Raw genomic sequence first — 12678 nt, 5'->3', positions numbered from 1 at the left:
CCCTCCTCCCTCCCCTGCAGGCGGCCAAGGTCAGTTCCCCATCACTCAGAACTTGACAGCGTTGGAGGGCTCCGCCGCCAACATGACCTGCCGGGTGGACTTCAACGATAACACCTCCCTCCAGTGGTCCAACCCTGCGCAGCAGACGCTCTTCTTCGGCGACAAGAAAGGTGAGGACGCAAGCCAAACCTCTTTAAACTTTTGGAAACACTTCATGAAAAAAAATAATACAATAACCTGATGATAATAGCAGCGACAGCATTGCTGTGGGCCTAAGTGTCATTTGAAAGCGCAATGCAACTGAGGAAAATTACAATGTTGACCCTTAATTTGAAACCTTAATCGTGTTTTAAAACTCCGGAGCGTTAATACGAAACCATGATAACCCTGACTTGAAACCCTACTTTTAAACCATGAGAGACATGTAAGACTTGAAACCCTAACCCCGACTGGAAACCTAAATTCGAGATGGTAAAAGAAGGAAATGACTCTGCGTGCACTTCCTACATTTGTGACGGACACAATTCAGAGCACCGAAGCATGACGGTGATCCGTTTCAACCAAAACAGGCTTATGCAATTGTATCCGAGCAAACTCATTGGCCCGAATATTCTCCATTGATTTGATTGAATTGAGATCATATTTGCATTTTTGGCGCGTCAAAACGTCAATGGGATGAAAAGTCTTGGCTCTCTTTTGCCGTTAGCGTTGGACAACTTCGCCGGCGGTTAACGTCGTTCCCCCCGGTGGGGTCCGTGACAGCGTGGCCATATGTTTGTGTCCCGTGCAGCCTCGCCCCCCCCCCCTCCTCCCCTTCAAAGGCAGTTTGTCACGCCGTGGGTGTCGAATCCAAAGGCGCTTTTACAGCTTTCATGTGACTTGATGGTGATCTTGATGATTATAAAACGTCTGCTGTGTGTTGTCTTTAAATAAGGATTTAAAAAAAAAAAAACATTCTCATGCAGCCTGGAGCAAAGTATTCCAGATAAGGTGTTCTGGGTTTTTTTTTTTATAGTTTGATATGAAATAGGGGGGCAGGGAGGATTGAAATGACCTTTTAACAGCTGTGTCGGAGGGTTTTTTTTTCTTTAAATGACTTAAAAGTTATGCGTAATATTAAGCGACTGCTGGGTAGAGCTGAAGACAAAATCTGATCTTTGGCCTTTGGATAATTTGTTCCATTTTAATTCAGGTCGGACAAATGAGGATAAAAAAAAAAAAAGCTCCAAAGACGATTCGATCCGATGAAAGGAAGAAAAATGGATAAAACATCCGCGCCTCTCTCCACAAATTCAAAGGGACGACACACCGGATGTTAAATCCTTTGTAATGCTTCTGGTATGGGCAAGAATATGCAAAACACACAGTTGGCATGATTAAATGCGTTTTTTTTGACTTGCGCGACTCGTGCTCCCGACCGACTCACAGTCTGAAAAATTTGGTTCCCTAACTGTGACTGGTATGCTCCTGTGTTCTCAGCCAGCTTGTGTGCGCTCCAAGTGGAGCTGTACAATTTGTCCGCCGCTTTTCATTCCAAAGGAATGAGGCTTGCCGGGGAAAGGAAGTGGGCGGGCGACAGCTCAACGAGCTCACGCATCGGCGGCGAGAGCGTCGACGATGAGGTTCTCTCCGAGAGGCTTCGCTCGAGCCTCAAGTGAAGCGCCGGGAGCGCGCTAACCTCGCGCGGGTCGCACGTTTGTCGCAGCCCTTCTCTTATATCTTGCCAGCTGGCATCTGTTATGCATCGTACACATCGGACTCGCTGCCTGCCGATGACGATACCGTAACACATCCGCGTTCCTTGGCGACGCGGACATAAATTAGTCAGGGTAAGCAGAATCCTTTGTGAATGAAGTCCCTCGAAATTTAAGAAAACGCAGTCCCCAGATACCACTCAAGCAGCCATTTTGGATGAATCTCCGGGCCAATTCAATTCAGTTTTGCATTATTATTTTTCGATTTCAGAAGACTGGAGCACAACTGCCCGATGGCCGGGCCAGCGGAAACAACTCCCGTCCTCTCTCAGTTCGAATGTGTCTTGAAACGCATTCTTTTTCTGACCGTCTGTCTGAAATACAAACGACAATGACATTTTTGGCCGGCAGAAGCCTTTTCCTCCATAACTGATGTCGACACTACCTTCGTGCACGCGCAGTTTTCCTTCTTCCGCAGTTGTTTGCGCGTCTTCCTTCGCCGCGTCTAATTGGGACGTTTGCCTCGGATCAGCAAAGGTCAGCCGGCGAAATGGATCTCGGCCTGACGTGTAGTAAGTAATCAAAGAGCCGTTGCGCGCTAAATGAAAGCGTTAATGTGTGCGCCCAGACGTTCATTCGCGCCGCCGAACCGAGCGTAATTAGCCCCCGGGGGGGGGGGGGGGTTCGGTGGGTCGTGATTGACGACGGGGGCGTGCCGCGTTGTTGCGGATGCACCGCGGGTGACGGACGAATCATCTCGGCAAAGCCTCACAGGAGCACATTAACGACGGGGTCCAGCCTTTGAGCGGTTCAACGGGTTTCTTCTGCAACTCTTGAAATCGGAGAATAGCGACTGCACCCTAATGTCTTAGGCCGCAGCCCATCTAGGCAGGTATGCAAAGTTCCCCCGTGTGTATGCTTTGTGATGAAACGTGATTTTGAACTCGACGGACACAACGGAACATGTATTGTCGAGTTAAATTCTCGATGCGCCGAGTGAAGGTCAATTTGTAATTGGACAGCAGCCCATCTAGGCGGGTGCCCATGACAAACTTCCTCCTTTCCACTTTATTCGAGCGATCTTGGTTGTTCTGCATAAAGTTTCTTCTAATAAAGTAACGCGTCTTGAGACCTTGGGTATAGTTTAAAAAAAAACGCTATTTTTTTCGTTTATTTTTTTATTTCAGAAACACTTTTGATTGACCGATTATATAAAAGTTTCTCTTTTGAGTTCGTCTCGAAGACTATCATCAAGTGCTCGATTTGCTTTTCTTGCGGGTGCCGACTAAATGTACTTTTGAGTGCATCACGTTTACATTTATCCTTGCCGAGTTTGTGCGAGTGGCGGCACATCAAGTACTTGGATTAAATGCGCGCCGTTTCTTGGATGTTTTCTTCTCAGAAGCGGCGCCTGAGAATTAACCCTGCCAGGCAGATGGATTGCTCTGAGCGCAAGGTGTTTAATCTCATAAATCTATCTTGCCAAATGTTTCGTGATGATATGATTATGGCCAAATAGATTTAAAAAATAAATGAAAGATCAAGTTCACTCGGCGTTCTGCAAAGAAATAAAGATACACACGCGCACCTTGCAGGCTGTATTTGCCGGTAAATGCGCCAGACTTTTTCTCAACACATTCGATTCACACTTTTCCCGTGTGGGTTTGATATAGAAACTGTCCGAGTGTGTCACTTTGATGCAAACCAAAAAAAAAAAATGTTCTTTTATTTCTTGTAGGGTTTCAAGACACAGGAAACTGTTTCGAACCAGGCTTAACATTGCAGATTATGGTCAAGGACAAAAAAAAAAAAAGTGATGATTTTTGCTCACTTGTTTTGTCTGTGGTAAAGTTAAACAAAATACGACAGTTCTTGTAAAGCAGTCATAAGTTTTGCCTATATATATATATATATATCCATCCATCCATTTTCCGAACCGCTTGATCCTCACTAGGGGGGGTGCTGGAGCCTATCCCAGCCGTCTCCGGGCAGTAGGCGGGGGACACCCTGAATCAGTTGCCAGCCAATCGCAGGGCACACAGAGACGAACAACCATCCACGCCCACACTCACACCTAGGGACAATTTAGTGTGTTCAAACAGCCTGCCATGCATGTTTTTGGAACATGGGAGGAAACCGGAGCACCCGGAGAAAACCCACGCAGGCCCGGGGAGAACATGCAAACTCCACACAGGGAGGCCGGAGCTGGAATCGAACCCGGTACCTCTGCACTGTGAAGCCGACGTGCTAACCACTGGACTACCGGGCCGCCATATATATATACATACATATATATATATATATACATACACGCCCACACACACACACCGTCGGATTTATCGGTCTTTGAAATTTTTATTCTGTCAAAAATTGGCCTGAAAAATCCATCTCGGTCGGGCCCTAGTTTCAAGCCATCTGGTGGGTCACCAGCTCACTTGGCTCGGCTGTAATTGGACTGGAACAGTCAAAAGTGAAAATGGGTTTGAAGCAAAGGTTCATATTTCTGGATCCTGCTGACGGTTCGCGTCGCAGACAATCGCTGACGTTCTCTTCGGCGTGTCTTGCGTTGGCCCGTGCAGCTCTTCGGGACAACCGCATCGAGCTGGTGCGAGCGTCGTGGCAGGAGCTCACCATCCGCATCAATGACGTCAGCCTGGCCGACGAGGGCCAGTACACGTGCTCGCTCTTCACCATGCCCGTCAAGACCACCAAGGCCTTCCTCACCGTCTTAGGTCAGAGTTCGAACGAGTAACAAGTGGACCAAGCTTCTACAAGGTCTTACGTTGCGGGTGCTGTTTGTCCAGGAGTGCCGGAGCGGCCTGAGATCACCGGCTTCACCAGTCCGGCCCTGGAAGGCGAGGTCATCACCCTGACGTGCACCACGGCGGGCAGCAAGCCGGCCGCTCACATTCGGTGGTTACGGAACGACAAAGAAGTCCAAGGTAGGTTGCCATTCCACTTCCATCGGCCATATGGAGAGAAGCGCATGTTGTTTATGAGGGGACCGCAATCATTTCCCTGAGGGACCCCACTCCAAATTATGATGTATGTTTTTTGGTTAGACTAACTCTATGTCGGGACAAAATAATATTAGAAAACTGAAAATAAAGCATTACCCTGAGGGATGCCCAAATGGTGTCACTCTCATTATTTATTTAATTGTACAAGCGATGGTCCGTCCCCAGGGCGGAAATTCAGCTAACACTCCGCCGTGTCGACAGCATTTGGCGTGACACTTTGGTTGACATTCTGTCAGTTAAAACAAGAACAACAGACTCTACGTAACATGAAGGAACATTTGTCGCCCCTCGTCACGAAGAAAGAAGGCTGACAAAATGATATGAGAGAGCGGCAGATGGTGCAGTGATCACATGGTCTGTGCTGTAGCTTTTATCGCTTTTCTTATTTTCTGTAAGTTGAGAAGATGAAAAACAACAACGCAACAAATACAAAAATCTCGGGGAGACCAATCTTTCTGTTGGCCGCTTTCGACGCGTCCAGTTCTCGAATGTCCCGCCGCGGCGGTGCAAGCGTGACGGTGGCTCTTTATTGAAGTTTTGCACTTCTGGAGGTTCCGTCCGTCTGCTGTCTGTCCGTTTGGCCGACGGGTCGGCGCGGCGTGATTGATGGCGGCGCGGCGAGGATGTGAAAGGCTCGCCACGTTGAGATGGCGCGCACGTAGATTCTCGAAGGCCCAGCGAGGGGGGGGGGGGGGGGGGAGCTGTCCGTCTCGGTGGAGATGACGCGCTCTTTCGCGAGCGTCTCGTCAAAAATTGTCTCAGCTACTCGAGATGTTGAGCATGCCTGCGGCTATGCGCTCACGGGACACCTCATTAGGTACGTGTCACCGTGAGAGAGAAATATGACTCAATGTGATAAAGTCAATAATGTCAATTAGGTTTAAGGTTCGGGGGGGGGGGGGGGGGGGGTTGTGCTTCAGCTTTCATCGGAGCTGTCAATGGCAGCCTTGACCGGGTCGGGGTGTCTGATTTCAAAGGTTTCCCGACTCAGTCAGCTGCTTTTAAGACACGTCGCCAGGAAGTATTGACAGCTCCGATGAAGGCCGAAGCAACAGCCGAAACTGTCAGATGGGTAATTTTTTTTTTCTCTTCACCACCCAAAAAAAAAAAGAACATTGTCTGGAAAAAAGAAACCTTCGAGCTAAACACCAATTTTCTTTTCTTTTTTTTTCTTCCCATTTTGATACCTCCAGGCAACCGAAATTGGCCTATACCTCACTCGGCACGATTTCCTGCCTAAACATCAATCTTCCACCTGCTTGCTGATGTCACAGCTTGTTCGTTGAGTCACCAGGAAAAAAAAAAAACGTCTGGCCCAGACGGCACGGCCCGCGCCTGGCGACTCTTTTATGAGCCGCACGCGCGTGCGTGGCTGTTGTCAGGCCGCTTGGGCAAACACGGCGGCGGCAAACGCGCCTCGTCGTCAAAGCCTCCCGTAGAAGAAAGACAGCGACTGGAGGGCTCGACTTAAAAACTTCATTTCCATGTCAAAGTGTCAGAGAGAAGGGGGGGGGGGGGGGGGGGTCGGGACGTCAATCAACGCTCCAGGAAGGCAATCCTTTGTAGGCGTGCTTTTAAAGCATGTCTTTTACGCTGCGAGCGCTATGTTGCGCTGTCACTCAAATTTGTTCTCGTTGCTGGGGGGGAGGGCATTGGGGGTCGGGGGGGGGGGCTTTACAGCAGGTAGAAGAGCAACAACATGTCGTGTTTAATGCATGCGCCGACGCGTGGGTTTTTCTTTGCCGATCAGAGAAAGCTTCAGGTAAACATGTCGTGCGGTTGGAGTCCATCGCTTTGTTTGCACAAATGTGAGACTTCATATTGCGAGCAACGTAGGCCTCTGTTGGTATTTGCTCTGTACGGTCTCGCCTCTTTTTGCGCGAGGAATCAACAAGAATCACACTGTGAAGGTTACAACGAGAACAAAAGACTTTAAGCGACATGAGGAAATATTTATAGTGGCCCGCCAGGCAGTTGTACTAAAATTGGGCCAAAGATTCAAAAACAAAACAAAAAAACCCCCCCAGGGCATACGGAAACCCAGGTTTTGACTGCACTGCTATCAAACAGAACTAAAGTAAAACTGCAAAGGAGTACGGATGGCGTTTGCGGGGGTCGGATGCCGTCACCTACTGACGTTTGGTGAGAGTTGCTCGTCTTTTGCGTTGGCGCAGGCACGACGGAGGTGAGCGCCTCGGGCAAGTCGTTCACGGTGAGGAGCAGCCTCCACTTCCAGGTGGGCCGAGGCGACGACGGCGTGGCCTACACCTGCATGGTGGACCACCTGTCTCTGTCCAACCCTTACATGACCACCGAAGTCCTGGAGGTCCACTGTGAGTCCTGAACACGCGCGCGCAACACCCACACCCACAAACACACGGGGATTAGCATGAAGATTAGCATTGAGACGGAAATACTCGAACTGAGATTACACGTACGTCTGCGGGTTTAGTTTTGCATTTCAACCGGGATTAGCGAGGATTAGCATGCAGGTAAGGGATTAGTAGCAGAAGACGGGCGGAGGGATACGAGCTGCCCGATACCTGGAGAGCTAACTGTTCTTATTTGTATGTGTGTGTGTGTGTGTGTGTATGTGTGTGCGCGCGCGCTCGCAGATGCTCCCCATCTAGAGATCACACATTCGATGATCATCCCGCAGGAGGGCCAGTACTTCAAACTGGAGTGTGTTTCCAGAGGAAACCCCATGTAAGTTCTGAACGGGGGCAAATAGCAAGACGGGTGGGAATTTGAGTCAAATAAAAGGACTTGACGGGACATCAAGAGCCCATTGATTTTGATGATAAGACTGCCAGCAAAGTTTACTTGAAGTGCCTTGTAAGCAATGACCCCTTATTTGCACCAGAATTCATGAGCTGAGTATCGAGAATCCTGAGCGGTGGTTCTTTTGCCATTTGGTGCTGTAAACAATCAGTCCTTAATGCTAAACGCTACATGCTAATAAGGACGAGATAGCATGGCAACTCATGTGCGACACATTGCTAGTTTAGCACGTGGCTTCCGCCACCACAAGGATTTATCATTTACAGCACCAAAAGGCGTCGTGACCGACCTGGATTCTCCCTTTGGCCACAATGCGATGCAGAATTCCACAAAGGGGAAGCCGTTTTAAACTAAAAAGTCAAACATTTCCAGGATTTTGGGTGCCAGTGCGAGCTGTCATTTTAAAATCGATGTCCCACATGAGTATTCGTCGCACCACTAGCCAAACTATGAAAAAAAGTGTGAGTGATAGTCCGCAAAAAATGTTGTACTTCATAACATCCGCCTTCTGTCCTCAACTTCTGATTCAGACCACAACCGGTCCTGTGGTCCAAAGACGGCGGCGAGCTGCCCGATGTGGAGCGTATGATCGTGGAGGGCCGGGAGCTCACCATCACGACGCTGAACAAGACTGACAACGGCACGTACCGCTGCGAAGCCAGCAACCACCTGGGGACCAGCAGCGCAGAGTATATCCTCTTTGTCTACGGTGAGAACACTCTCCGACACGTTTTTGTTTTGTTTTGTTTTTCCCTGTCGGGCTCAACTTGACTCCATGTCACTGACAGCCACAAATCGAGTCGCAAACCTCGGTGCGATTATTGACTTTGTACGGAATTTTAAAAGCCACCGAAAAGCTTTGACTAAGTGTATATGAGCAGAGGGGGAACGTACGCCATGTCGAGAAAACAAATTACACACTCAGGATGCCGCATGAAAGTTCTTTATTTTATTTATTTATTTAAAATGTGCAATGCTCCACTTGACTCTGTGTCATTGGCAGCCTCAAATCAAGTGAGAAATCTCGAGCGTGAATATTGACTCTGCTTTGAATTTTAAAAGCTTTTGGTTTCATCTGTGACGCTTACGCTTGAATAAAAGGCAAATAAAGGCCAAATCAGTGCAGCATCAGTCAGTACGTCATGAATCGGTCATCTTTCATTCAACAATTAAACATGTGGACCGCACCGATCGTATCGAGACACTTTATGAATAAATATACATGGATATAAAAAAAAAAAAAGAATTTAAAAACTGATCAAAATGATTTTTTTTTCTCTTCCCAAATTTGAAAATTGCATTCTATTACATTGAGTCATTGATCTGAATTGGATTATTGTTTAGCTCTACTTGAGAGTGAGTTACCATTTTTTGCCTTCCCGTCACGGAGTGTGGCGTCACGTATGCGCCATATCACGTTTTGACCACCTGAAAAATACCAGGAGAGAGATGTACGATTTACGAAGGTACGTTACTCTGTGCTGTTGACAAAGTGTTATTTAGCTTCAAAACTACCAGCAGGTTAAATTCAAATGAATACGTAGCAGATGAAAATCACGGATCGCAACGCATTCAAGCTTCAACCGCAAGGCCGAGTGACTCTTTAAAAACGCCACGGTCGAAAATGGAATTCCAATGTCAGTTAGCATTATCCAAAGCGATTGGCGATGTTTTGTTTAGCAAGTCGTTGGCATCTGTTGAATGTAACGAATCGCGTTATTTGTAATCGAATCTTGTTACTTTTAAAATTAAGCAATCAGTAGTGTAACTAAGTTACTTTTTCATGGAAACTTCTTCAACGCCGGTCACATCCGTAACTCACATCAATCATCACTTTCGGGTGAGCTATGCGGATATCCTGGTTCGATTCTCCCAGCCAATCCCCTCGATGATCAATCCAACTGTGGTTGACACGCCGAGGAAGCGCCATTCAGTCATTCCTCGGGACCTCCATCACGTCTGGCTGAGCGCCGAGCGGCCGACTCCCCGACTCCTCGGATGGCCTCGGCCTGGAAGACTCATTTGCGCAGCACCCGAGAGACAATAAATGTCATCGCCGCGCCCCGATTCATCACCGGCGCCCATTATGCGCCCTAATATGCTTTATTAAGCCCAGCGAGGCAACGCGGCGTGTCGTAATTACTCGGAGATGTCGGCGAGACCGCAGCAGATGCGGCGCGGTTAAGTACACTTGAGCGATGGCTGCGTCGGTCGGGGTGGCTGCAGCAAGCCGGCGCCGAGGGAGTTTTTGCCACAGCGCTCCCCCTACAGGCGAGCAGTTGAACTGACTTTTAAGTGCCGCCGGGAATGAATCAACGGCTTTATTCAGAGGGGAGCAGTACAGTACTGTACTTGCTCGTCCGTTAAACAAAACAATAAAGCAAACGCGGTCCCAGACGACAAAAGTTTGACCCCCCCCCCCCCCCGCCCCCCTGGCCATCATTGCGCAACAGAATTAAAGGTTCTACTTGCACTTTTATCCACATGCTCACCGTATTACTTACCAGCTGTGATACATTTTTTTTTGAAAAAATCCGTTTAAAAATGTCGAACAGGGGAAACGATGTCTTTGGGCATCTGCCGCTTGCAAACGAAGCGGAACTCAAGCGAGAGCGTGAGTTTAGCACACGTCAGCGTGGGATCACTGTTATTGTGAGGCAACAGGGTTTTGTTTTTCTACGGCCCGAGAGATCTCGACTTTTTGAGACCAATGCCGTGGCAGATGCTGGTCACCGATTTGTAGAAAGATTAATTTTTTTTTTTTTACTTTTTTGTGTACTTTAGCGCTAACAACAGTAAAGATCAAAATTACAGGCAAAACATTTGTGCGTTTTACATTACTTTGTCCTGAAAAGAGCAACTACTAGCTGAATAAATTGGCTGGCCGATTAAATGATCGGGGCCGTCGTTTTTTCCCCCTTTCGAAGTGAAAATGCACACAGTGTCTCAATTTTTTTTCCGTTTTGTTTTCTGACTTCACCTGCCCTCGCTTGAGTCGGTCAGGTGTGAGAATCAACACAAAGCACCCGCGCAAGTAATTGTTGTTTGATTTTCCTCTTCTTGTACGCCTTCCCCCACAGAGAGCCATTTTTTTCTTGTTTTTTTTGGGGGGGGGGGTTTCCACCGACATTCCCGCATCAGGCGAATCACATTCCGTGTCCGCATGCTCCGCGCGCCGCACCCCGCCTTGGCCAACATGACACGGTGCGTGCGGCCGATGATGGATGAGCTAACAAAGCGAGCTGTGAGCTAGAAAATGGTGTTATTTGTGGGCTGCTTTTATCAAGTAGGAGCAGGACGGAGAGCACGCTCAGAGTACAGTAAAGATAAGAGAGAGGAGGTGTAGGTGCAGTGTGTGGATATTATTATTATTTTATATTATTATTATATTCATCCCGCTCAGCTTTATTCCCAGCGAGGATCACTGACATGTTCGACTGACCGTACAATGTCAACACTTTGATTTGGTCGCTAACACAACTTGAGCACGGACGGCTCACTATTTGCCAAGCGGATGACTGCTCAGGGGGATATCTGGAATTGAGGCGCAGAAATGTCCTTTTTCACTCGCTAAAATGAATACAGAATTGTCAATCTACATCTCGTCTCCGTATCGATTGAGCCGCCTTCTATATTCACGGTATCTGTCCGTCCCTTTTTGGGCATTCCAGAGAGAGCACCGACATGTGTGTGTGTGTGTGTGTGTGTGTGTTTCTCCAGCAAATGGCTTTACAGCTTGTACTGTTTTGTTTTCCTTGACTTCATGTCGCCATCCGGTGTCCCGGCTCAGACCCCAACGCCATCGGGCAGCACGGCCCGGACCACGCTCTGATTGGCGGCGTGGTCGCCGTGGTGGTCTTCATCACCTTGTGTTTGATCATCGTCCTGGGCCGCTACCTGGCCAGACATAAAGGTGAGCCGGGTTTTCGCTACGTCCACGCTTTCATGTCGGTAAAGTCAAAGTCAAAATAAACCAACTTGCACACACAGCGCTACCTTGATTTACGACTGCCCCAAACAGCAGGATGAATGAGAGTTGTTTTTTTTTCAATAAAATCTCGGCTGGTCTTCACTTGCTGTTGTCACGCTTCTTTCAAATCTACACAGTGGCAAACCTAATTGTGCGCCGCCATCTAGTGGCCAAGAGTGCAGTTACACCTAAAACAACAACAACAACAAATAAACAAATAAAAAAGCTGCGAAATTGTGCGTCTGTATATTAGCAATCGGTGATGGAAAGGTGCTTACTGTACAAGGTTGAACAACGTTCGTGAGGTACCCGCCTTGGAGGCCCTCTAGTGGCCACTGGGCCCTAAGCAGGTGCCTGTTCGGCTTACGCGGCGTCACATTCGCATGAGCTGTGTTCTCTGCCCAGGCACGTATCTAACGCACGAGGCCAAAGGGTCCGAGGACGCCCCTGACGCCGACACGGCCATCATCAACGCCGAAGGGAACCACGTGCACGCTGAGGAGAAGAAGGAGTACTTCATTTAGGCTTCTTGGTCCAATTTTTTTGTTTGTTTTACTTTTTGACAACAGACATGCAATTTGAAGCTGCCTCAGTATCTCGTTCTCCTTTTTCTTGATTTAATTTTTACTGTTATTGAAAAAATATTGTTTTTTTTTTTTTTTTTTAGTTGAAGGTGCCTGTTTTGATCGTCCTTCTTTCACACCCTTCTCTTCTTTTAGCGACATAACGTCAACTCCGCTCAAAGCTGTGTTTTCGTTCACTAAGTTTGTTAGCATCCTGGGGGGGTGGGGGGGGGGGATTTTTGTCCCCACATAGCCCAAAGTTGACCCTGAAAAACAAAATGTAGAAGCACAATCTTCAGTAGATTAAAGCCAGTTCCTCTCGGCAGCCTTTTTTTTTCCTTTTTTTGTGTGTGTGTGTGTGTGTGTGTGTATACCCTGGGCCGACAATTTAAAGAGCACATTTTTGCGAGGGCTCCCGACGTCAACTGCTTCTTGTCTCAGGATTCGTATCGGGATCAGAGAGGAAAGAATTCGGTCCACCCCTGACCCAACCCAATGTGAGAACCTGAGTGAGTGAGTGGAACCCTGCAGGGTTGGTAGTTCTTTGCGTCAAGGTGTGCATATGGCTGTTAAATACTTTGCTATAATGTCAATATTGGTGAGGAATATTGTTGAGTTATATATACATATATACACATATTTTGTTTTTG

At 47.9% G+C, this 12678-nt stretch overlaps 1 protein-coding gene across 2 annotated transcripts in view; it reads left to right on the top strand.

Moving 5' to 3' along the window:
• Window positions 1-12353, top strand: part of LOC147196915 (cell adhesion molecule 2-like) — a 72056-nt gene extending 59703 nt beyond the window's left edge. For both annotated transcript variants that reach the window (XM_086126075.1, XM_086126077.1), the window contains 8 exons: window positions 21-170; window positions 4274-4426; window positions 4499-4636; window positions 6889-7047; window positions 7330-7420; window positions 8026-8204; window positions 11286-11408; window positions 11871-12353. In XM_086126075.1, coding sequence (XP_085982201.1) covers window positions 21-170; window positions 4274-4426; window positions 4499-4636; window positions 6889-7047; window positions 7330-7420; window positions 8026-8204; window positions 11286-11408; window positions 11871-11989 — 1112 coding nt within the window. In that variant the 3' untranslated portion in view covers window positions 11990-12353. The remainder of the gene's footprint in view (window positions 1-20; window positions 171-4273; window positions 4427-4498; window positions 4637-6888; window positions 7048-7329; window positions 7421-8025; window positions 8205-11285; window positions 11409-11870) is intronic.
• Window positions 12354-12678: the final 325 nt, after the last annotated feature.

The sequence above is a fragment of the Hippocampus guttulatus genome, chromosome 12, assembly GCF_054856545.1.
Source record: "Hippocampus guttulatus isolate MCC_2025c chromosome 12, RoL_Hgut_1.0, whole genome shotgun sequence".
NCBI classification, from domain to species: domain Eukaryota; kingdom Metazoa; phylum Chordata; class Actinopteri; order Syngnathiformes; family Syngnathidae; genus Hippocampus; species Hippocampus guttulatus.
This window is presented reverse-complemented; position numbering and strand designations above follow the sequence as displayed.